The sequence below is a fragment of the Rattus norvegicus genome, chromosome 1, assembly GCF_021556685.1.
Source record: "Rattus norvegicus strain SHRSP/BbbUtx chromosome 1, alternate assembly SHRSP_T2T, whole genome shotgun sequence".
NCBI classification, from domain to species: domain Eukaryota; kingdom Metazoa; phylum Chordata; class Mammalia; order Rodentia; family Muridae; genus Rattus; species Rattus norvegicus.
The window spans coordinates 153,890,812-153,917,706 of NC_141534.1; the positions used below are offsets into that span (position 1 = coordinate 153,890,812).

The following is a 26,895-nucleotide window of genomic DNA, read 5'->3' on the forward strand; positions in this document are numbered from 1 at the left end:
TCCCTTTGTTAGATTCCTGTAGACTTTATGAGCTTGAACTTTCTCTATCCAAACTGGAGCCCTCAGGTCTAGCAGAATCTTTGGTTCAAAGTAACTACTCAATAACTATTGGACAAAGGAATGAATATCGATCTGTGTGATATGTTCTCTACCTTTCTATTTGTAATTTAATCTCCATTAATTTGTGGTATTTTGATAGCATAAATGATACTTTTATGTGAGGTTTATAAGCTGAGCTATAACACATTTCTGCTATATTTCAAAACTATAATGTGTTTCTGTGTGGAGAGGGAACTCTCTGTGTATGCAGGGATATGACCAGAGAAGAGTCTAGGGAAGGCTGTCAATGTCTTGAGCTATCGTTTCTAACCTAAATCCTTTTGAGATAGGGTTTCTCACTGAATTGGAGATTGACTGCTGTCCCAGCAATCTTTCTGTACCTTCTCTCTAGAGTCCTGAGGTTTTAGGCATGTGAAAGGCCATGCCCAAATTTTTATGAGCATTGGGAATTAAACTCAAGTCATTATGCTTTATCTACTAAATCTGAATGAAAAAGTATACGTATGTACTTCATAATAGTAGACACATTACACATTACATGCATCTATGCATTCTCTTTAGTGAATCATCATTTCCCCCTACCCCCAGAGGACTCTTTGCGACTTAAATTACAAAGCAATTTTATTCATTTGTACATCACTAGAAAATTAAAGGTGTGTCTTTATGGTCCCTCTTATTTTCCTGGACTTTGTTAATATATCTTTTATAGGAATGGGTAATAAAACAAGGGATGATGAGAAGTCATATTTTAGAATCATCAGAAATAAACAATTTCCTTTACCACTTTAGAATTTATTAACTAGTTTTTAACATCAAAACCCATATATAATATATATTTGTGAGATAAAGGAAATAAAAACATGTCTAAACATTTGGGCTTTTTATAAGCAATTTTGATATAATATGCAATGTACACAACACATAAAACACAAATATTGTATCAAATATCTTCAATATGTGCAATTAATATTATAAATATATCCTCAGTGGAGCCAGATGCATTATTTTCTTTTCAACATATATCTCTGAAGACATGGTGCTGTGCCCACCTTTTTTTCATTGTCATTACCTGCTCTTCCTTGTCTCTCACTTAGGAAAAGTTGTTTCCTTTCCTAAGTTGATTTTTTTTTTTATCTTCTGAAACCTGGCCTTGTGGGGCTCATTTCTTTGCTCCATTTTTGACCACTTTATATTTTTTTGGGGTGCTTTCATGATTTCTTAAGATTTTATATACTGGTTGCTCTCCATAAGCCATGCTTCATGTACCACTTTCCCTTTTAACATATGTTCCTGGACACATCAAAAGAATTTCAAATTTAAAATGTTTAGAAGAAAACTATTATTTTCTTCTGCTGTTCACTTGTTCACATATTTCTCTGTATTATCTCTTTCCACTATATCATTTGAGATATAAATGAATAGAATGATTAATAAAAAATAAAATTAAAAAAGTTAGTTTGTTAGAATTTTAGGAATAGATCCACATTCTTCTTTTTTTTTGACTTTTTTCTCAACATATTTATTTACATTTTTTTTTACATTTTTTTTATTAACTTGAGTATTTCTTATATTCATTTCGAGTGTTATTCCCTTTCCCGGTATCTGGGCAAACATCCCCCTTCCGCCATCCCCTTCCTTATAGGTGTTCCCCTCCCAACCCTCCCCCCATTGCCGCCCTCCCCCCACTAGTCTAGTTCACTGGGGGTTCAGTCTTAGCAGGACCCAGGGCTTCTCCTTCCACTGGTGCTCTTACTAGATCCACATTCTTCTATCTCTACTCATATCACATTCATCAGCACTCACAGGGATTTCAAGTTATGTCTAACTTTATCTACTTTTTTTCTATTTTCACAGTTATTGGTGATGACTAAGATAATGTCACTTTACTCTAGATTACTGTGTGTCTTCCAATCAGATTTCTTGAATCTGTTGTTCAGCATGTCCTGCTACCTGAATGAGTCTAAAGTTAAACTTTGTCTACCATTTGCTTACATATGCAGAATGACTTTCAGTGGCAGTTCACATTAACCATTAGGGGATCCAAGGGAGTCTGGCCCTTCTTTAGCTTTACAAGCCAATGCTATGTCCCCATCCTGCCCATTCTTTATGTCCTAGCTGTTCTTCCACTTGAATATGTTTTCATTTTTCTTTTTAATATTCTTTGCATTCATTAAGTGTCCACAAATGCCACTGCTTAGGGTGTTGACTTGTAAAGTCTATGAATATCAGGAACATACATACCATTTATAGTCTTAAATATTCAATTCTCAAGAGAAAACAATTATATATATAATTATATATACAATTATAATGTTATATATAATATATAGAGAGAGTTATTGGGCTATAGTGACTTCATAAAAGACAAAGATAACAATTAATGTTCATTACTGTGTAAACTTTTCATATATCTCCCAACTTGTAGGCATGTTTTGTTTGAAAGAGCCAAGTAATTAATTTCATGTGTAAAATAGATGGGAGTACTTAAATATGTATACCATATCTCATTATAGATGATGTTCCTAAAACAACTCTATAAAATTAGATTGAATGCTAAGCTTCATATTTTTGATAGATAACTTCTAACTTCATACTCTAGAATCAAAGCAAGCCATCTTTTGTCAGTGAGTTTACCTACTTATTCTCATTCTTTAATGACCATAAAATAAACACCGATTGCATGTCTTTGATCTTAGGAGATTCTACAGACATTTTGAGAGCGTTCAGACAATTTTACTATGAGAAGATTAACATTTTGTTTCCTTCACTTTTGCCTAAAATGCTATGTTAGAAAATATGATACACATGATACACACAGAGAAACTTGTGTTTCCAAGCACTTCATTATTCTGGAACATGTAGCTATTGGTGAAATTTTAATTTTAGGGTTTGGTACTGTGAAAAGAGCTCTTTCTTTGTTGCTATGGAAGCAGCTGAAGAAAACTGTAATAAAAGTACCTGTGGTGAGAAATGTAATTCAAGAGATATTCATTTTGAGTCCAAACTACATTTTTTTAAAGATGAACGATAATGACAGAAATTTATAAAGATATATATGTTACCTGTGTTTAAAGAGTAGTACTCAAAACATAAACAAAAAATAACCAATAAAAGAGAAGAATGTTTTTTAAAAGAGGTGGTACTTGGATGTCAATCATTGTCAAACAATTTAAAATTCTTGGTTGACCATTATGGTGAAATTAGAGAAAATCCAATGGAAAAAAAGAGAAAACAACCAATAATCTGCTAGTTTTTTTTAATCAATGATGCAGAGTTTGCTGTTGGAAACTTGGGATGAATTTTTCTTCATCCTAGGATTTTTTTTCATCTTTATTAACTTGGGTATTTCTTATTTACATTTCGATTGTTATTCCCTTTCTGCGTTTCCAGGCCAACATTCCCCTAACCCCTCCCTCTCCCCTTCTCTATGTGTGTTCCCCTCCCCATCCTCTCCCCATTACTTCCCTCTGCCCAACAATCACGTTCACTGGGGGTTCAGTCTTGGCAGGACCAAGGGCTTCCCCTTCCACTGGTACTTTTATTAAGGCTATTCATTGCTACCTATGAGGTTGGAGCCCAGGATCAGTTCATGTATAGTCTTTAGGTAGTGGCTTAGTCCCTGGAAGCTCTGCTTGGTTGGCATTGTTGTTCAGATGGGGTCTCAAGCCCCTTCAAGCTCTTCCAGTCCTTTCTCTGATTCCTTCTACGGGGGTCCCGTACTAAGTTCAGTGGTTTAATGATGGCCTTCGCCTATGTATTTGCTGTATTCTGGCTGTGTCTCTCAGGAGAGCCTATGTATTTGCTGCATTCTGGCTGTGTCTCTCAGGAGAGATCTACATCCGGTTCCTGTCGGCCTGCACTTCTTTGCTTCATCCATCTTATCTAGTTTGGTGGCTGTATATGTATGGGTCACGTGTGGGGCAGGCTTCTGCCTCTGATCTAAACTTTGCCTCCCTATGGATTTAAGCTGTAACAAATGACTATGGTGATAGCTACACCAAGTTTTTTCTCAGAAGAAAGTTCCAGCCTTTTGAGATATGTCACTCTGGAGTTTGTATTTCTGTATCAGAGATAAAGAGCTAATTACTATGAATTTTATTGTAAGATTCTAAAACTGTTTTGAAAACTCTCTGGAGTACCAAGGAGAATGCCAGAGAATAATTTGTCCTCACCTAACTACAGGGTTTTGTTTGAATTTCAGTAACAAAAGGGATTCTGTTGAGAATACATATGGCCCTATTCAATTTAAGGTGTTTGAAAACATGATTTTTTATGTTGATGATCATAAGGCCATCCTAGCATATATCATCAAAATTCATTCAGTGGGAAAATTGTTTTTCTGCATTGTTAAGCAGAAAACTAATAACTCTTAATGCTAGAAGTTGTAAATTATTTCCTGCCAAACTTGTATGCCTGTCACTTCTGCTTGCTTGCAACACTTTGCTTTGTAATGTTCAAATATTCTCTTCTCTCATCCTTGAAATATGTATTACTTAGTCAAATGTCACAAAGCTTTTATATTTCAGAGAACTTATACAATCTGCTTTACATTGTATCAAGGCAAGAAATACACATAATCTTGCTTTGCTGATTCTTATGTTATATGTTATGTTTGTATGGCTGTTATATACAATTCAAAGTCTCATAATGAACCAGTGAAGCACCATGCCACTGAGCTACAATCTAACCCTTTAAAGAAGATTGCTTTTATAATTGAATAATTAATATACGCTCAATGATGAAAATTTGGAAAGGAATTTTAAAGATGATTAAAGTTAAATAAAAATAAAAATTGAACACAGTCCCATCACCCATAGATCACTCACCAACATTCAGAGTATTTAGGGTTCTGAGTTTGGAGTATTATCTCAGGGAGTAGTTTGATTCCAGGAAGCTCTCTTTCACAGGTATGTCTGCTGTATATCACATTTGCTTTTCTGCACTCCAGATCATCATCAACAACAACAAAATGAATGTGAAACAGTCGAGGCTAAGATGCTATTTTACCTGGTGACAAAACAAAGCACAAAAATTCTCCAAACTTTTCAGTTCTTTATTTTTGTCCACAGTATCAGTCACACTATTTATCCATGAATACAGATGTTAGGAGTGTCCCTGAACTCGTGTGTACACTGTTCAAACTCATGCGTCTCATTTTCTTTTCAGGTTATGAATATTCTGATCGTATGGATGCACCTAACTCGACAGTTTCTGGGGACTTTGCTATCTTTTAGAGAATATATCTAAATTGCTGACTAATTCCTCAATGCGCCACTCAACGCAGGGCATCATTTGGCTGTACCTATTGGAGCTCTGAGTTTCCTCCATCATGATATCTTTATTAGCTTGAATTCCTTTCCTAAAATGGTCCTTCTGTTGATCCTGTCAGTCCTACTTCTGAAAGAAGATGTACGAGGGAGTGCACAGTCCAGTGAGAGGAGGGTGGTGGCTCACATGCCAGGTGACATCATTATTGGAGCTCTCTTCTCTGTCCACCACCAACCAACTGTGGACAAAGTTCATGAGAGGAAGTGTGGTGCAGTTCGTGAGCAATATGGGATTCAGAGAGTGGAGGCCATGCTGCATACCTTGGAAAGGATCAACTCAGATCCCACACTCTTGCCCAACATCACACTTGGCTGTGAGATCAGAGATTCCTGCTGGCATTCCGCTGTGGCCCTAGAACAAAGCATTGAGTTTATAAGGGATTCCCTCATCTCTTCAGAAGAGGAGGAAGGTTTGGTACGCTGTGTAGATGGATCTTCTTCCTTCCGCTCCAAGAAACCCATAGTGGGAGTCATTGGGCCTGGCTCGAGTTCTGTGGCCATTCAAGTCCAGAACTTACTCCAGCTTTTCAACATACCACAGATTGCTTACTCTGCAACCAGCATGGATTTGAGTGACAAGACTCTATTCAAGTACTTCATGAGGGTTGTACCTTCCGATGCCCAGCAAGCTCGAGCCATGGTAGACATAGTGAAGAGATACAACTGGACTTATGTCTCAGCTGTGCACACAGAAGGTATGTGATTCCCTCTACATATGTTAATATGCCTTATGATACTTTTCCAACTTCTCTGCTTTTACATGATTAAAATGTTCCTCACTATTGTAGGTACTTTGATGTACTTTCATTTCACCAGAATGATAAAAGCTAATGATATTTAAGCTAACATAATAATTTATATATCTTTTAATTTGTTAAACACCAAGATACATTTTCAATGTGAATTGTGTAATTTCAAATTCTAATGACATTGTCTTTTGATATTTATAAATGCTTTTTTCAGTTTTTTTTTGCTCTTCAGTGAGTAGACCGCATCTTTAATATTCTTTCATTGATCTTTTGTTTTTGATAGTCAAAAGGAGGTAGGAATAAACATGTATAGCAAGGAATGTAGCTTAATATGTGGTTATGGAGAATTATCAATGTAGACTTAAAAATATTTGTTATACACAATGAATAATCAAATCTGCAATAATAAAAATTATTTAATTTTATAATTGTGTAGAATATATTTGGGACGTACAATTTTTAATAAAATACATAATATTTTAAATTTATTGCTTTTTACATCAAAATTATAGTAATAAAGGAAAATATCTAAACCATATTTTATAAAGTAATAATTTTTGGTTACTAACAGCACCCTGCAATGCTTTTGAATATATGATTTTTGAATCTTTTGGTTTGTCTGAAGCTGTTTTAATACATTTTTATTGACCTTCAGGAGTTGTGTGATCTAAATACTGTGGTAACAGTTTTCCCAAGGAAACAAAGAACACAATAGAGTACTGAATAAGAAAATACTTCTTAAATCTTATGGAAACCTTTAGAAGACAGAAGACTTAAAATCTTTGATAGCATATTGGTTGGGCACAAACTTTCATACAAGTTATGGTGATTAATTATTCAGAAATAAATGAACTGACTTTGATGAGTTTGCTTCAAGTTGGGAGTATTTACCAAATTAAGATATGGCAGTTTCCTCTAACCAAGGAACATGGTAGCATGCATTTCGCTGTACAGCTCTCTATCTCTGACAGTTTTCATCTATAAATTGGTAGTTTATTTGTAGATTTACTGATGCATCTGAGTATTAAAATGTTTGAACTGGGACAACTTTGATTTTCATTTTCCCTTTCCTGAGAGATCACGATATCCCTTTTACTTTCAGGGTTGTGCCCACTGAAGATTGTTTCTAAGTAGTATTTCATCAAGTCAAACCTGTATACCTTACATTTCCTTTTCTCTCCTATAATCCTTATATTTTTTTCATGTAAAAATTTCAGTTATATTTGATTCTCACAACAATCTAATAACATTGTCTATCTTAAGTTTATTCCAGTTTTCAGAGATAAAAATCTTTAATGTATTTGAATAATTAATTTATATATACCCAATAGTTTTTAGAGCCAGTACTACTAACTTAGAGTTTTATGTACCAATGTAATTTAAGAGGCTGCAATGCTCTACTGCTCTGGGGATACACTCATGTAACACGCATTTGTTAAAAGCAAGTATTTACAGGTTCTTTTGATAGTTCTATATATCAAAATCTTCTATGGATTTTCAGTCTGGCAAAGAGGATAAAGCATACAGAAATGCTCATGTAACCATAACTCAATGTGACAGAAAATTACAAATAATGTCTCTAAAGTACATTGATGAAGGATAACATTACCTTCTGTTCTGTGATGTGGGAAGCCTTGTGAAGAATTTGCTGTTCTAATTCTTAACAGAAAGAATACTGCTACTTGTTTAAAAACAATATTTGAACACAAGATTTGATTAGTTTCAGTCCAGGATATGATACATTAGAAGGTAGGGGCTCACTTCAAATTTCTGGATGTAAGGTCTGCATACCACAAAGGATAATTCAATATTATGCTTCTAGGACAACTAATTATTACCCTTTTATCTTACAAACTTCAATTATTGTTTTAGTCTAAATTGACAGCATAATACTAAATAGGTAATCTAATAAAATACATGATAATATGTTCATAAAGACATTGTTATACACATACTAAAATGAATGGCCTGCTTGGTTGCTAATGACATAAATCATCTCTTATCTCATTTTAAGTGAAAAACAAAGTGCACTTCTTCATACTTGGAATTCTATATGAACCACTTACATTTTCATAGAAGTGCTAACCATAAAGAGCAAAAATTTTCAAACTTCTTATTCTTAGAAGAAATTTAAGTCAATAAGAGGCTATGATAGGATGAAAAGATAAACTTTTATGGATAAATTTGTGTACAGTCATTTAATGTTCTATGATATGTAAATTGGCTATTGTGATATATTTAGAGTAAAGTATTTTCTTTGATTTTTTTTCAGTTTCTATTGTGCTGATAAAATATAACCTAATACAAATAGGATTTGAATATTCAGATGTTAAAGAATTATTTTTATATGTTATATTTTTTCTGATGATTTCAGAATGAACTTTGGATTACAAAGAAGAATCTGTGTAGTGAGCATATATGTCATGATTCCTTATAGTTTCTTCATTTAAGAGTAGTGTGGTATAGTTGTTCTCAAAGAAAGACTAGTATCCAAACTGAAAATATTCTTGAGACAAATAAGATACAGTAATATGGGATTGTGTGGAAAATCCCAGTGTGATATCTGTTGTTATTTTACATGGCTCTGCAGAAAACTTCTGTGAGATTTTACATAAAGTGAAAAACGTCAGTTCATGCTCTATTCTACCGATCTGCTGACATGACATGTGCACTCATATATCCATAACCTTCTCTGTATGCATCACATCTCAAATTCTATCTCTCACTAGGTTGGGATAATTCCACGTAGCTCCAGACCAACCACTCTGCAGACCCGTGCATTTATTTTGGTAACCTTAAAACTGTACCCTTGGTTCAGTAAACTGTTCCATATATATATATATATATATATATATATATATTCCAAATGCTTTCAGGAGATCCATCAATTATAAAAAGATAAACTCCTATTTTCTAAAGCACCTTGTCTTCAAATTACCAAGTTGTTTTCCACTTAAAGATGACAGTTCTGTATCACCTAATCCTTTGACTATGATCACAAGACATTCCCTCTAGAAAATGTTATCCATACTTTCAGAAGAATCACAGGAGACCAGAGATTCAGATTAATAGTAAGTGATTGTACTTGTATTTCCTGAAATTCATACTGCCTATAAAACACAGGAACTAATACTTCCAGTGGCTTATGCTATATAAGAAACTACACCTAGAATTTCTAGGCCATGGGATTTATAATACAGGCCAAGTGAACAGAGGATAAAGACAGTGTTCTTGAAGAGCAAGACAAACTAGCCCTTCCAAGCTACCGAAGAAAAGACGATGCTGTGAGTCAGAAGAGAAATGTCACTCTTCTTAAATGAGTCACTCCAGCCAGTACCCTTTCTGCTCTGAGAGAATTCGATAAGTCTTTTGCTTCATTATGTTTGCAATGTTAGGCACATGTGTGCATATGACACAGAATGGATAGTACTTGCTATTTTAGGGCTGTGACAGATTGATTGTAGCACCAATTAAAGTCTCCCCTGAATTTTTATTAAACAATTAATTTATTTATATTTATATTGATTACAGCTTCCCCCTCTCTCCTTTCCTCTCAGTCCTTTTTCACTTCTCTTTCCCCTGTCCCTCTTCCCTTTCACTTAAAAGAAAGGGAAGCTTCTCATATGTAGTGACAGTGTCTGCACTTGTTAGGGGGCTCACCAAGACCAAGCTGCTGCATATATACAGACTAGTTCCAAAACAAGAATAGTCTCTGGTTGATGGTTCAGTCTCTGTGAGCCCCTTTGGGCCTAGGTTAGTTGATTTTGTAGGTTTTCTTGTGATGCTCTTGACCCCTCTAGCTCCTTCAGTCCTTCCTCCTCCTTATCCATAGGATTCTTAAAGCTCTGCCTAATGTTTGGCTGTGGGTCTCTGCATCTGCTTCCATTAGCTATTGGGTGAAGCCTTACCACATGACAGTTACGCTAGACTCCTGTTTGGAAGTAAAGCAGAATATCATTACTAGTGTCAAGACTCCGTAGAAGTACTTTTATTCACTAGATGTAATTGTCACAATGGAGGCTTACTGTTGAATTAAGCATACTCTTTCCAGTTCTGTATGAACTCTGGCTTGCCTATTCAGCTCAGCTGTTCTTGCTCAAACACCTCTTCATGCTGACTGATTTCAATCTGGTTTCTCTCCGCTTCTCACTAAATTGCCCTGCTTGGCCTCGAACTAACTCTGGCAATTAGAGTTAATTGTCTGACTCCTTCCTATTCTCTAGCTTCAACTGCTTTTGCTGACCTGAATGAACTTTGTGAACTCACCAATGAACTCAACCCACTGCACTGCACTGCACTGATTCACTTCATGTACGCCCAACTGGTGCAACTCCCAACTCACTAACAAATTATCTGAAATCAACTAACTCACCAGAACTGACTCTCCATTCAATGACCTGAATAGCCTTTCTCCTGAGAATTGGTTGTATACTTCTCTGACCCACTCTGTCAAATCTTTCTCTGATTAGACACTTTGTCTAAATGATTCCAGCCAGATGGATTAAAAGTGTGTACTAAGGGCAGGTCTGCATTCCAGCTGGATCTCACAGAAATAGAAAGTCTTTGGATGTGATCAGAGCAGCCATGTTGCTGGATTAAAATTCTGCCACCAGAGTGGGATCTTTCTCATGTTACAGGTTTCAAGTTTGGCCTGTCATTGTTGGCTATTCTTTCAATTTCTGCATGAATACTGTCCCTGCCCATATTGTAGGTAGAACAGATTGTGTGTCAAAGGTTTTATGGCTGTGTTGGTGTCCTCACCCATCCAGTGGAATTTCTGTCTGATTACAGGAGGCAGTCATTTCAGGGTCCCTATCGCCTATTACTAATAGCCTTATCTAGGGTCACCCTCATAGATTCCTACGCGTTTCCATTGTCCTAAGTTTCTAGCTGGTCCCAAAGATGAACCCACTCCCATTCCAATTCTCTTTCCCAGTTCTCCCTCCTTTCTTCCCAGACTGCAACCCTTCTTTTCTCACCCTAACTCCTCCACCTGAATTTATTTGCTGCCTCCCTCCCCCTGAAATGTATGCTTTCTCTTTCTCAGTGAGATTCAAGCATCCTCCCTTGGGTTCTCCTTCTAACTTAGCTTCTTCGGGTTTGTAGATAGTAGCATGGTTATCCTATACTTTATGACTAATATGCACTTGTACGTGAGTACATATTATGTTTGTCATTCTGGGTGTTGAATACTTCCCTTAGGAAGATCAGTTACTGTTTTAAACAACTGATTGATATTCTACAGTTAAAATGCACAACATCTTCTTTCTTTATTCTTCTGTTGAGGGAAGTCTAGATTATTTTCAGTTTCTGGCTATTAGGAATATAGTTGCTATTAACATAGTTGAACAAGTGTCCTATTGGTAGGGTAGGACATCTTTTGGGTATAAGCCTAGTAGTGTTACAGCTGGTTCTTGAAGTGGAATTTTTCCCAGTTTTCTGAGAAACCACCAAATTGATTTCCAAAGTGTTTGTACAAGTTTGCACTCCCACCATCAATGGAGGGGTGTTCCTCTTGCTCCATATTCTTGCCAGCATATGCTATCACTTGAGTTTTTGATCTTAGTCTTTCTGAAAATGGAATAAATAAAATGGAATCTTAGTCATTTTGATTTACATTTCCCTGACTAAAGACAATGAACATTTTTAAGTGTTTCATAGCCATTAGAGATTGCATTAGAGGAATAAATTGGGATATTTGGTTTGTTAATGTCTCGTTTCTTGAGTTCTTTATATGTTTTAGACATTAGCTTATTTTAGATGTAGGAATGGTGACAATCTTTCTGCTTTCTGTAGGCTGTGGCTTTGTCCTATTGTGAGTGTCCTTTGCTTTACAAATCCTTTTCAGTTTAGTGAGATCCCATTTACTAGGAAATTATTTTCTGTGTGAAATGTGTTCAAGACTATTCCATGCATTTTCTTCCTTCAGATTTAGTTTAACTGGTTTTTACGCTGAGGTCTTTGATCCATTTGGACTTAAGTTTTGTGCAGGCTGATGGATATGCATATATTTGCATTCTTCTACATACAGACATTCAGTTAGACCATTTGTTGAAGATGCTTTCTTTTTTCTACTTTATAATTTTGGCTTCTTTGTAAAAAATCAAGTGTCCATGATTGTTTGATTTTACTTTTTGGTCTTCAGTTTGATTCCATTGATCAAACTTGTTTGTCTTTATGCAAATGCTATGCATTTCATGCAACATTTATTACCATTGCTCTGTAATACAGCTTGAAATCAGGAATGGGGATGCCTCCAGAAGGTCTTTTATCATAACGGATTGTTTTAGCTATTGGTATTCCATGTGAAGTTTGGTATTGTTATTTCAAAGTCTGTAGAGAATTTTATTGAAATTTTGATAGGAAATCCATTGAATCTATAGATTGCTGTATGACTGTCATTTTTTGTATGTTAATCCTACCAATCCATGAGCATGGGAATGCTTTCCATTTTCTTCAACTTCTCTCTTCAAAGATTTGGCGGTCCTTTATTTGTTTGGTTATAGTTACATCAAGGTATTTTATATTATTCATAGCTAATGCGAAGGGCATTTTGTATAAAAGAAGGCTCCTAATTTTTTGAGTTAATTTTTTGTATCCAGTCACTTTCCTCTGAATTATTATCCTTCGATTCGTAAGTAGTTTTGTTCCCCTTTCCTCTCAAGAAACAGTGACCTCATGGATGCTTCCTTAGGAATGCTTAAAATGGGGACTGCTTTTCCCACCTCCCATCTAGTGCCCGGTATTTAATAGGAGACGTCATTTATGATAGGCAAACCCACAATGACTGAGCTGTATCCCAAGTCATGTTTACTTTTTATTTTAAGATAGGATCTCACTGAACTGTAAAGGCTGAGTTTAGAATTTCAACCCTCTTGCTTCAACCCTTGCAGTAGCTGATATTATACGCTTTCTTTAGTAGATTATGTCCAAATATTCTTCTTAGTTTTTCTCAAAACATAGTGCCACCGGATTGATATAGTAAAAATGGCCATTTTACCAAAAGCAATCTACAGATTCAATGCAATCCCCATCAAAATACCAATCCAATTCTTCAAAGAGTTAGACAGAACAATTTGCAAATTCATCTGGAATAACAAAAAAACCCAGGATAGCTAAAGCTATCCTCAACAATAAAAGGACTTCAGGGGGAATCACTATCCCTGAACTCAAGCAGTATTACAGAGCAATAGTGATAAAAACTACATGGTATTGGTACAGAGACAGACAGATAGACCAATGGAATAGAATTGAAGACCCAGAAATGAACCCACACACCTATGGTCACTTGATTTTTGACAAAGGAGCCAAAACCATCAAATGGAAAAAGATAGCATTTTCAGCAAATGGTGCTGGTTCAACTGGAGGTCAACATGTAGAAGAATGCAGATCAATCCATGCTTATCACCCTGTACAAAGCTTAAGTCCAAGTGGATCAAGGACCTCCACATCAAACCAGATACAGTCAAACTAATAGAAGAAAAACTAGGGAAGCATCTGGAACACATGGGCACTGGAAAAAATTTCCTAAACAAAACACCAATGGCTTACGCTCTAAGATCAAGAATCGACAAATGGGATCTCATAAAAGTGCAAAGCTTCTGTAAGGCAAAGGACACTGTGGTTAGGACAAAACGGCAACCAACAGATTGGGAAAAGATCTTTACCAATCCTACAACAGATAGAGGCCTTATATCCAAAATATACAAAGAACTCAAGAAGTTAGACCGCAGGGAAACAAATAACCCTATTAAAAATGGGGTTCAGAGCTAAACAAAGAATTCACAGCTGAGGAATGCCGAATGGCTGAGAAACACCTAAAGAAATGTTCAACATCTTTAGTCATAAGGGAAATGCAAATCAAAACAACCCTGAGATGTCACCTCACACCAGTGAGAATGGCTAAGATCAAAAACTCAGGGGACAACAGATGCTGGCGAGGATGTGGAGAAAGAGGAACACTCCTCCATTGTTGGTGGGATTGCAAACTGGTACAACCATTCTGGAAATCAGTCTGGAGGATCCTCAGAAAATTGGACATTGAACTGCCTGAGGATCTAGCTATACCTCTCTTGGGCATATACCCAAAAGATGCCCCAACATATAAAAAAGACAAGTGCTCCACTATGTTCATTGCAGCCTTATTTATAATAGCCAGAAGCTGGAAAGAACCCAGATGCCCTTCAACAGAGGAATGGATACAGAAAATGTGGTACATCTACACAATGGAATATTACTCAGCTATCAAAAACAACGACTTTATGAAATTCGTAGGCAAATGGTTGGAACTGGAAAACATCATCCTGAGTGAGCTAACACAATCACAGAAAGACGTACATGGTATGCACTCATTGATAAGTGGCTATTAGCCCAAATGCTTGAATTACCCTAGATGCCTAGAACAAATGAAACTCAAGACGGATGATCAAAATGTGAATGCTTCACTCCTTCTTTAAAAGGGGAACAAGAATACCCTTGGCAGGGAAGAAAGAGGCAAAGATTAAAACAGAGACTGAAGGAACACCCATTCAGAACCTGCCCCACATGTGGCCCATACATATACAGCCACCCAATTAGACAAGATGGATGAAGCAAAGAAGTGCAGACCGACAGGAGCCGGATGTAGATCGCTCCTGAGAGACACAGCCAGAATACAGCAAATACAGAGGCGAATGCCAGCAGCAAACCACTGAACTGAGAATAGGACCCCCGTTGAAGGAATCAGAGAAAGAACTGGAAGAGCTTGAAGGGGCTCGAGACCCCATATGTACAACAATGCCAAGCAACCAGAGCTTCCAGGGACTAAGCCACTACCTAAAGACTATACATAGACTGACCCTGGACTCTGACCTCATAGGTAGCAATGAATATCCTCGTAAGAGCACCAGTGGAAGGGGAAACCCTGGGTCCTGCTAAGACTGAACCCCCAGTGAACTAGACTGGTGGGGGGAGGGCGGCAATGGGGGGAGGGTTGGGAGGGGAACACCCATAAGGAAGGGGAGGGGGGAGGGGGATGTTTGCCCGGATACCGGGAAAGGGAATAACACTCGAAATGTATATAAGAAATACTCAAGTTAATAAAAAAATTAAAAAAAAGATATCCCCTCAAAAAATAAATAAAAAAATAAAAAAACATACTGCCACCATGCGTAATATTTGAGTTCTCAGACTTTTCAAAGGAAACCCCCATAGATTGTTGACACCAGTCATTTGAGATCAATGCAAGAGCCTCCTGACATAGAAGTATTTGCAATTACATAAATAAGTATAGTTGAGGCCTTCAAAATTATCCAACAATCTGCAAACACAGTTGTCAGTAATAATGAAAGTCCTCAGGATAGTTTAATAAAGTGTAGTTACCTACATCATTTTAAATTCTAACCTCACTGGACACAAGTAGAATACCAAAGCCATATCAAAACTTTTGTATCCCCCCAAAAAATAGTATCATTTCCTGAGCCACCTCCCCGTCCAACTAAAAATATATATTAACATGAATTAATATTACTTGCATGAAAATGACTCAATATAATTAATGTGTCATCTTTCAGTCAAAAAGGACCTTATTTCTATTCTTGTAAACTGGGTCTATGATTTCTTTGAAATGTAGCCCATATTGCAATGTAAAAATGTAATATTCCTGTAAGTAATTTATTATTACATTCTTTCTAATGATATATAGCAAACTGTCAACAAGAAAATTAATTTTTTGAGTTGGGTTTTCTTTAGAAAACCACATATATCATACTCTCTATATATACTTATAATGTTTTCATACTTCTGTACTTTTCCTGACCTTTGTGGGTTTCTAAATTGTGCCTCCAGTACCCATTAGAGTGCCTCGTTTATACCAGATGCACAATGACTTGATGAATGAGTGAATTTCTCTTATAATACTACCACACACATTATGTAAGAATATATGGCCTGTGGATAAATAGCTAGAACTTGTAAATTTCACAGTTTTGCCTTTTTAATAAAAACAAGGTGGCAAAGTACCTCCCTTGATTAATTGTGAAACACTGTTTATGCTTCAGTCTTTTTTTTTTCCCCACTGGTTCTTATTCCTGTCTAATGATATAAAGATGCTAATTTGTTGTAAAAAATGTCAGCAATGCTTTTGGGGAAAAAGTATCAATAAGTTTCCGTGGAAGACCAGAATCACTAAAACATCGTCAAGTTAGCTTATACATTGCAGTGCAGCACCTGTACTTTTGATATACCTTTCTGATAATTATGTAAGCAAGTAGCAAAAACTGTGATTTGGTTTAAAGATTTTCAATGTGCAATTCATAGTCTGTGTGTTTAGTTAAACATTTAAAAATGTCTAGTAACAGATTAATTGTATATGTTAATTTGAATTCAATGTAATATTCATATATCCAAGCAGTGTGTACCGAAAAGCCCTAACGAATCCTTTTATTTATCTGTGTACACCAGTTAAAACATCCAGCCATTACTACTTATTTTCAGGTCAATTGTTTATTACTTACATACATGCATGGGAAGAAAGGTTGGTGTTTGTCTTTACTCGTCTGGTTTATTTCACTTGACATAATGAGCTTTAGATTTATTTTGTTATTCATTTTGTTACACATGATGAGTTCCATATTTTTTTACCCTTCAGTGCAAAGGATCAGCATCACCTAAGTCTGGGTCCGTAGAGAAGGACTGGTTGAGGTCTATGAAACAAATGACTCAAAGTCAAATTGTGGGTAGAAGCTGATGGCCTTTGTTTTGCTGGAGAAGATCCCTAAACAGTTCTCTGTAGAAAGCTTTGGCTCTGTAGTCTACTTGAAACAGCTTTTCAGATTGTTCTCTGTGTGTCCAAGACAGCTTTTTTTTTTTTTTTTTTTTTTTTTTTTTTTTTTTTTTTTTTTTTTTTTTTTTTGCTAAACAGAAAAAAGGCTCTGGTTGAGATAGGTAGTAAAAAAGCTCTCTGAATAGCTCATGTGTTTTCTGACCAAGGTCAAAAAAGCTGCAATAAAAAAATCTTGAATCTTCTGACCAAGTCAGTCAGAAAAATTCTAAATGTAATTCTTAGGTTTTACAATCAAAACCAGAAAGCCAGAAAATATTCTAAATAAGCCGTGTTTTAGCCGTCTCTGGATACCTGCTAGAAAACATTCTAAAAGAGTTGTGTTAGCTCTCTAAGTAATTCTTGGAATTTCTGATTAAGGTCAGAAATCCTGTTAGAAAAAATTCTAAAAGAGGTATGAAAAAATTCTAAAAGTGCTATGTTTGCTCTGCATGGAATTTCTGATCAAAGTCAGAAATTCTGTTATAAAACATTCTTGAAGAATTGGGTTCAATTTTCAGAGATCTCCAGACAGCTCAGCTTTCACTAGAAAAAAATATTCTAATGAAAGAAGTGTTACAACTAGCTCTTCTCATGTAGACCAAAAGCACAGTTTAGTACTTAGATATCAATTCAGTTATTTATTCCACATTCACTCTTGACCATCCCAGGAATCAGCATTCCATGACTTTAGCTCTTCAACTCTTAGGAAGAGATAGCAAGCACAGGTACAGAGAATAGCTGGGTGAGACCCCATCCTAGAATTACTATTCTGACCAGACTTCAATCTAAATTCAATTTGTCCCAGGCTGACCTGAACTCAGGAATCTGCCTCTTTTTATCTTTCTTACAAGATGGCTCAAAGTGCAGTTGCCCCTGATCTTTTAGGTCTGTGAAGCTCCTTATACAATTCATATTGCATCCTTATACTTTGCATAGTTGAGAAATGTTTTCCTGTTTTCAGTGTTCTTTCCCACAGTCTTAAGGGCTGTCCTGAAGGGCACAGTGTTCTACCATTTGGTGAAATATAGGCATGCTCAACTCCTGGAACCGCATTTCTATTTTATCATCAGATGAACTTTAAGATGATGATAGTAATGGTTCAGAATTGCAAACTACTGTGAGTTTAATAGATCATTAGAATGGAAAACGTATCAGTTGAATGTTTATTTTATCTTTTTCATTAGCTAGTATTTCATTATTGTTGTTTACTGCGGTGGGGGAATGTAAGAATTCACTCCTAACTGTCACATGGGTAGTGTCTTCTCTGTAGGTTATTTCAGACTATTTGATTATTGACTTTGATTTTGCCTACCCAAAAAGAATTTGTGACAAAAATGAGATCTCAGCAATTTCTCAAGTATCACTAACCTCTGTCACCACCAAAGATTCCAGAATGGCATTCCTGAATTTTTCAGGCCCACATGACTAAGTTCAGAAAGGATAAAACTGCACTGTTCTGTCAACACTCACAAATAATTGCTCTAGTTTTGTGCAAATGTGCACACTGCTACAGTACTAACCATTCACATACTTCCTATTTCTGAAGATCACCTGTGTGCTTCTTGCATAATTACCATGAACAGAATTAATGTTTCTGAATTGAACACAAGTTGTTCAATCACCTAGTCATATAGTATTTCCTATCTCATAAGAGCAATGCTATTAGAATTTGAATATTCTGAAAGTTCAGTATTTCTTTTATTAAAAGCATCTAAAAGTCAGATCTGTAAGGAGTCATAATTAGCTTAACAAATTCTGTTATTAATGTATAACCATGAGTTTCAGAAGTTACTTTTGGGTAAGAAAGCTGGAGACTAGTCTGGCATAGTACAAAGTGTTTTATTGCAGTTTATCACTCAAAGCTTACAAAACAGAATACAAAACATAGTTTCTCATAGAAAACACTATGTCACTTAAGTAAAGAAAGAACCTAAGAAAAACAAGATTGAGATACACAAAACTGTAGGAATTAGTGTTTGGATCTTCATAACTCCTTGACCTCATCCTCATCCTCATCCTCGTCTTCATCCTCGTCTTCATCCTCGTCCTCATCTTCCTTGTCCTCCTCTTCCTCCTCCTCGTCGTCATCGTCGTCATCCTCCTTCTCCTCATTGTCCTCCTCCTCCTAGTCCTCCTCGTCCTCATCCTCGCCCTCCTCCTCCTTCAGTCTGTGCTAAAAGAAAAACAACCCATATGATAATGGGAGCTCAAAAATTCACTTCAAATGATGTGTTCATTAGTCATAAGAGCAGAATCACAAGAAGCTCAGAGTTGGAATATAATCATGACTATCTCTGCTTTCTTTTTATTGAGGATATAGTACAGGAGTGAAGATCATCCAAAGAAGAAAATTAATACAATTATTTTTCACTTTTAAGATGTCTTTTTAGTTTTTCAACTAGAATGAGCATCTTTACACTAAAACATATAATATATATATATATATATATATATATATATTACTTTTCCATGGATTTAAAATTACAGAAATAATAGAAATTTGCTAATTTGTAATAATAGAAATTTGTAATTGAATGCTTTGTTAACAGAAGCTAGCTGTAAGTGTGAAACCTAAATGAAAAATATAGATTCTTACAAATTAGACAGATAAATTACCATAATAGATCTGTCACTGTTATAACCCACATAGCAGCAATGGCAGCGATAGATACCTAAAAGGACTCACAACACTTTCAGATTTCATAAAAACAATTGTAATCTATAGCATGCTACAAAAATACTTTTAGTGGTGTTTATAGATATTTGTTTTAAAAGAAGTCATTTATTCTAATTAACTGCTCCATTGTTGCACAAGGATCATAGTCACTAAATATACGTGCACTGAGATGTATACAGTTCAGGTCTGGCAAAGGTCTGATTAGTATAACATTTACACACACACACACACACACACACATATCTGCAAATATGTGATGTGTGTGAGAGTGTGACATATGCTCCATACAAATGTTTATTTATATTATTTATATTACTTATATTTATACATTTGTAGTGTGTGTGCCACTGTTGAATGCATTTCTGCTATGGTCTTGCTCCTAGAGGATTTGGCTTGTGAGTTTTCAGGGATTTTCTGTTTCCATTTTCCATTTTGTAATGGAAATATTTCAACTGCAGCCATGCTTCGATCTCTGACTCTTGCCAACTTGCCAATTGATGTACCTCTCTAACCCCAGTAGTACTCCATTATCATTATTACAATTTTTGTCTGCAAGGATAACGGAGTAATATTAAGTGTCAGGATTGGTTCTTGCCCATGAGATGGATCTCAATTTGGACCAATCAGTTGGTTATTCTTGCCATCTCTGTTCTTTGTTTATCCCTGCACATCTTGTAGACGGGACACATTTTGAGTTGAAGATTGTTTTTGAGTGGGTTGCTGTTATTATCCTTTCATTGGGGGTCCTTCCTGGCTACAGGAGGTGTCCACTTCACCCTCCATATTCACCACTGCTAAGAGTCTCAGCTACAGTAATCTTCATAGACTGCATGGGGCCTCACCCTGGCCCAGGTCTCTAGCGATGCACCCCCCTCACCACTGATTTCCATTCTGTCTTGCTTGCTTTCACTACATCTGATCCTCCAATCCCATTCCATTTTCTTCCCATCCCCTATCTTACCCAGATCCCTCCCTCCATTCTGTAGAGTAATCAAGCATTTTCCCCAAGCCTTCCTTGTTATTTGGCTTCTTTGCCTCTGTGAGTTGTATTGCTGTAATCCTGTGTTTTATGGCAAATATCACTCATAAGTGAGTACATACAATGCATATCCTTTTGGTTCTGTGTTTCCTCACTCGGGATGGTCCTCACCTTCCACCCATTTGCCTGAAAAATTCAAGATGTCCTTGTTTTTATTAGCTAAGTACTATTCCATTGTTTAAATAAACCACATTTTCTATATTTCTTGTTCATCTGGGTTGTTTCCAGTTTCTGGCTATTATGAATAAAGCTTCTGTGAACACATGCTAGCATAACAGTCCTCTGAGAGACTCCACCTAGCAAACCAAGGGAAATAGATGCAGAGACCCACTGTTAAACATTGGACAGAGCTTAGAGAGTAAAGGATAAACAGGATAGGGACTAAAAGAGGATAGAGGACTTTGGAGACTCCCAGACAATGAATTACCAATCAGTGAGCACGCATGCTCTGGACCGTGGCCCCCACACATATATGTTGCAGATGTGCAGCTTGGTCTTCATATGGACCCCACAACAACTGGAGCAGGAGCTCTCCCTGACCTGTTGGCTGCTTGTGAATTATGGTTTCCTGACTGGGCTCCCTTGTCTTGCCTCAGGGGGTGAGGTTATGTGTAGTCCTACAGTGACTTAATGTGCCAAAGTGGGTGACATTTGAGGGGATACTCTTCTTTCTCAGAGAAGGGGAGGAGGGGACTAGGAGGAGGATCTCTCACACTGAGACCTGTAGGAGAGGTCAAGCTGATATTGGGATGTAAAGTGAATAAATAAATAAACTAGTGAAATGAAAATGAAATTCCCACCCTAGCTACAGTGAAAAGTAGATAGATATGTCTGTACTCCTTTCTCAGTGGCTTCAAGAGACATTTATTGTACGTTTGGAATTATTTTTTAATCTTTTGCCTGCTTTCGGAACCTTTTTCCCTTCTACTGGGTTACCTCATCCATTCTTTTTCCAACTTGATATGCCATGTTTGGATGATGTCCCTGGGAGGCCCGCCCTTTACTCAAGGGAAAAGGAGTAGAGTGTATCTGCCTGGAAGAATGTGAGGGAAGGGCTTGGGAGGAGAAGAGGAAAGGGATACAGTGATGAGGATGTAATATATAAGACAAGAATAAACAAAAAATTCTTTAGTCATAATTTGTTATATATTCTTCTTAAGTGTTGCATTTACAGTACTGAGTGGCTTTGGTTTAGAAATGTAAACTTTCTGGTCAAAAATGGGACTATAGAACCTTTTTTAAGAAATATATCTTCAACATAATCATGTTAGAACATTTACATTTACAACATTTTATCCTTTAGAGAAACTAGAAAGAGATGAAATTAACATTAATCCAATTCAGTGCTGTAAAATTTGAAAAATAATCTGCAAATTAAGTTGTTAACATGTTTTACTGAATTTGAGAGGGAAAAAGACTTATCGAGGCATTGCAAAAGTAAGTAATCTGGCTTCATCATTTCTAATCAAACCTAATTTGTTTTCAGTTATCGAATTGTATCAGTCTCTTCCTTCACATCAGTATACCTCTCTCACAGTTTTGCTCAGAAGAAATAAAACCCATCAGCAATGACCCATTTTTATTAAAATGCATGTTTCAATTTTAAACTTTATTTTAAATATATGAATACTAATAAGCCATATTAATCATATGGCTTTGTATTTTATAAGTTGATGATAATCATTATTATACTCAATAAAGTACAAAGCAAGGGAGTGTTTGGGAATGCAATGGTATTTCTCAATGACCAAATTTTAAAGTCAGTAAAATAATTGAAATATGGTAGCAATATCTTGGTTGATTTAGAAGGAATATTTGCAAAAATGAATTATTTCAATGAAATCCTACATTACTTTGTGGGCATCTAGTATATTAAAGTAAACCAAAATAAAGTAAAACTCAACATTCCTGAGAATTGTGTAACACTAATTAATTTATTAATCTACAAAGAGTGGAATATATAATGTACTTACTACCTTTTATAGACAATGAAATAATAAGAGCTGGAAGACTTTGCAGGAACTTGTCTTTCTCAGAGGTATGTCATGCTATGGTTTCACGTTATTGTCAAATATATTTTGCTAAAAATTAGGGCTATTTGGAAGTGGGAACTCTCAAAGAGATACTTATTTGGCACGGATGAGTAATTAAACTATGGGGAGAACCTTATTTCATATCAATTGTGAGCAATTTTGGACAGCTTAAAGGTGTGTTTAGTTATAAATATGACACACACATGTATGACAAAAGTCTCCACATGACAATTTTCATTAAAAAGTATGATTAAATAGGTGACCCAAAAAGTGGAAAATTATCTGCTGAGAGTAAGCAATATAGGAATATTAACTCCTTTTCTAATTGCTATGACAAAATATTTGACAAAAGAGATTTAATAAAGATGGGTTTGCTTGGCTTATAGGCTGAAGGGACATATTTATTATAGCTGAGAAGGCATGGTTCAGGAGCAGGATGTGCTGTGCAAGCAAAAGTTAGTTATGTCAAGTTTCAGGGAGCAAAGAACAAACAGATACGTGGACAGGACTCTAAACCTTAAAGGCGATGAAAGCTTAATGAAATGAAAACTGTTTAAGTTTCTCTAGAAACTTATAATTTCTTAATCTCAGAAGCCACTTTCTTCAGCAAGACTCTACTTCCTTCCTGCTTGTTGCACAACCTCTCACAACAGTGTGGACAGCTAGAAAACAAGATTTCAAACAGGAGTGTAAGGAAGGACATTTCACACCTGACCTATATGCAGAGATGGATATTTTTGTTTAAAATTTAAGATGTCTGTCTCAATTTTTAAAATTCAATGCATTTGCAAACTTTCTAGGGAGTCATACATTTTATAATATGTATATTATGATATTGACAAAGTTTTGTACATGTCTTAATGATTTTAAAACGTGTGTACATCAATCTATGTCCCTGGTCTAGAATAAAGATGGCAAATATTACTGAACTTAAGATAAGACATCTACGTTAGAAGCTCTAATAATGAAACTTTATAAAATAATGAAATTTTAGTCAACTTTATCAACAAAATTAGTGGCTAATTTTAACCAATAAAAATAAGGTCTATAACTACAAGCAATTAAAGCACCTGGATGTTTACTGAAACTGAGATAAAATTAAAATATCTATGTGATTCTAGGAAATTTGTAATTTTCTAGTGGAAGTTACACAGATTTCATCTCTTTCAACAACAAAGTATATTTTCTGGCACTAATCTATCTTCCTGAAGATATTCAGTAAGTTCTTAGTGTCTGCCTCTTCCTCATTATCGAACTTCTCAAACCCCTCTATTATTTCTCCCAGTTAAATGTTCATCTTATAGAAACATCATTTAAATAATCAGGAAAGGTATTGCACACTGGGCTATTTTACTTATGTAGAAGATACTGTATTTGAAAGAGGCTGCACCAATTTTTTCATGTTAGAGAACAGTATCTGGGTCTGTTTTGTGGAAAATTTTACTTTTCACCTTTAAGGTTATCACATGCATCCTTCAAGCTTGTCACATGACTTCACTTTTTATCAGTGGATAGAAAATTAGTGTGCACAGAATATTTAAAATTGTCGAAGAGAGTATATATATATATATACATATATATTGAATAAATATGCACACAGTATTAATCTTGGATTTTCTCTGGCATCCGTATTTCATTCCTCACTTTGGTGTGACCTTTTTGAATATCTTCCTTTACAAGAGAACAGGAAGCTGGACCTGTACACAGTGTACTAATGTTGTGTTCTGATGGTCAATCGAATAATTAGTAAATGTACTTTGTAAACCTAAAGTTGTCCAATCAATTAATTAAATAAATAATAAATGAATACTCATTATGTCTCAAGATCAGATATTTGTACTAAGAAATAAAATATTGCAAAACAGTGAGAACATTCCTGTGAAAATTAGGTAAAAATCCAAACTTTATTAATGATATCTCTGCAACTGTAAAAACAGATTTAGTCAGTGGACAAAGTTAAATTATTTTTTCATGTCAGATTTATACTTTATTATTAAATAATTGTTAAACAATGATAGTGCTAAATCTGAAAGTATTTTGCTGTGGTGATTCTAAATCTTGTTATATTGACAAAGATTCACCACCACACTGTGATTATTACTTTTTAATAACAAGAGTGTTTACTATATTCCAGACATTGTAGTCCATTTTATCTAGTTCTTACAATTGTAATGAGTTAAATAAAATACTATTTACCATTTAGCAGATGGTAAGTGGGTAGGCACACAAAGAAATAGCAAAAGAACATGTTTGTCAAAATGTTCCCTGAAGATGTCAACCACATGTTTTAGCTTTTTTCTTCCTTTGCGTGAGAGAATGCTTCCCCAGGATGGATGTGTGCTGACATTTTGAGATTACCACAAAGTTCTCCATCAGTATGTGAAGACAAAACAGACAGGATAAGCTGTTCTAGAAAAAAAATCATAGAAAAATTTAGAAGCATTTTAGAAGGAATAAAACCTAATATCCAAATTTTGCTCTGCAAGAACTATATCTCAGTCAGTTGAAGAAGATCAGTAAAAAGTGCCTATTCATAACCATAATAGATCTATTATGTTGAGCAGGATAAATTTTTGTTGTTATATTTTGTAGTAAACAGTATTTTCTATGACTTGACTGGTGTCTGTTAGATTTTAAATAATACAATGTTACTCCTCAGGAAATAAGAGAGCAAAGCAAAATTAAATGAGAATCATAAACTGTAAATAAGATTTAGAGGGAATCAAAATTGCTAAGTAATATAACACTCATGGGACCTGGGTGATGAGTCAACCAGTAAGTAAATGGTTACTACCAAGTATCTGAGTTAGGTGTCTGGGTCCTACATGGTGGAAAAATACATTTAGCAGCAGCCTGGCTTCTAACCTCTATTGGTGTCCCATGATGTGTGTGTGTGTGTGTGTGTGTGTGTGTGTGTGTGTGTGTGTGTGTGTGTGTGTGCGTGTGTGTGTACATTTGCAGAAACAAATGCAGATATCCACACACATACATGGTCATACACAGTAAATATAAATGAACATATGGTATTTTAAAAAATACAACACACTGTTTATTTTTATTTGGCAAGAAAGTTTTAGAGTCAGCAGTCAAATACTAACTGATGTAGGATATTCTTAGCCAAGGGCCAGTCAGGAAATAGATTTTCATGAACTATGATCACTGTGTACCATGCCATACATTCTCCACATTGTCATTGGAGACACATTGGGAACAGGCAGCTGCACACCGTTTGATTGTGACAAGAACAAAACAAAGTACATAAAGAAAGCAAAATTACTCAATAAAGCAAATATTTAAATTTTAACATGTTATTTTATCACATATCATTTTGTTTATTGTTGTGTCTTTGAATGATCACGTGTCTGGGTGCCAGCTATGTGAGTGGATTCTCATGTACGTGGGTGCACTTGCATGTAAGTGCATGTGATTGTTGATGCCACGCGCCATTTGGTCATTCTCGACTATATGTGTCCTTTCCCAGGAGCCAGTCACCTGTAATTTTAAACAGTCATTCACCGGGGTCTGGAATTCATTCTCCAGTGAAATGCATAATTTCCTGTTTCCCTCTCCACAATGCTATAATTATAAATGTATGTAAACTCTTAGTTTTTCTCTTCATGTGCTGACTTCAAGCTCAAGAAGCACTCACTTATCCAAAATATCTACACAGCACAAAATGAGAGTTTGTATTTGTTTAGTGTATGTGCATGTGTGTATGCAAGCATGTGTGTGAGTCAGTGTACGTGTGTGTGTGTGTGTGTGTGTGTGTGTGTGTGTGTGTGTGTGTGTGTGTGTAGGGATTTATGTATGGATGTCAGAGGACAACTTAACAGAGTCAGTTTTTACCTGATACTTTTTATGAGTTCAGGAATGTAGCTCATGTTTTCTCCTTTATGTCGCAAGAACCTTTACATCATTTCAGCCATGCAACAAGTAAAATTGTATTCAGTGTGACAAAACATATACAACTATTTGACAGACCAGTGATGTGTTTGCCTGAAATATGTACATGATTTGCTACCTGATTACAACGGATCTTAAGAACAAAGCTCCAGCTATTAGAAAAGGGCTGCTTCACTCTGGGTATTATGAATAAATTCACCAAACATACAAATAAGTCACTAATTTCAGTTGGATTTGTAATCATTTCAAATAATCTTCAAAATGTATTTAAAAATTAATCCAAAATGTAGTTTAATAATCCTTTCA

The 26,895-nt window shown here is 35.6% G+C and overlaps 1 protein-coding gene across 6 annotated transcripts in view; it reads left to right on the forward strand.

Annotated features, from left to right (window-relative positions):
* Positions 1 to 26,895, forward strand: part of Grm5 (glutamate metabotropic receptor 5) — a 561,776-nt gene that overhangs the window by 11,719 nt on the left and 523,162 nt on the right. For all 6 annotated transcript variants that reach the window (NM_001439436.1, NM_017012.3, NM_001439437.1 and 3 more), the window contains 1 exon segment: positions 5,227 to 6,082. In NM_001439436.1, coding sequence (NP_001426365.1) covers positions 5,425 to 6,082 — 658 coding nt within the window. In that variant the 5' untranslated portion in view covers positions 5,227 to 5,424.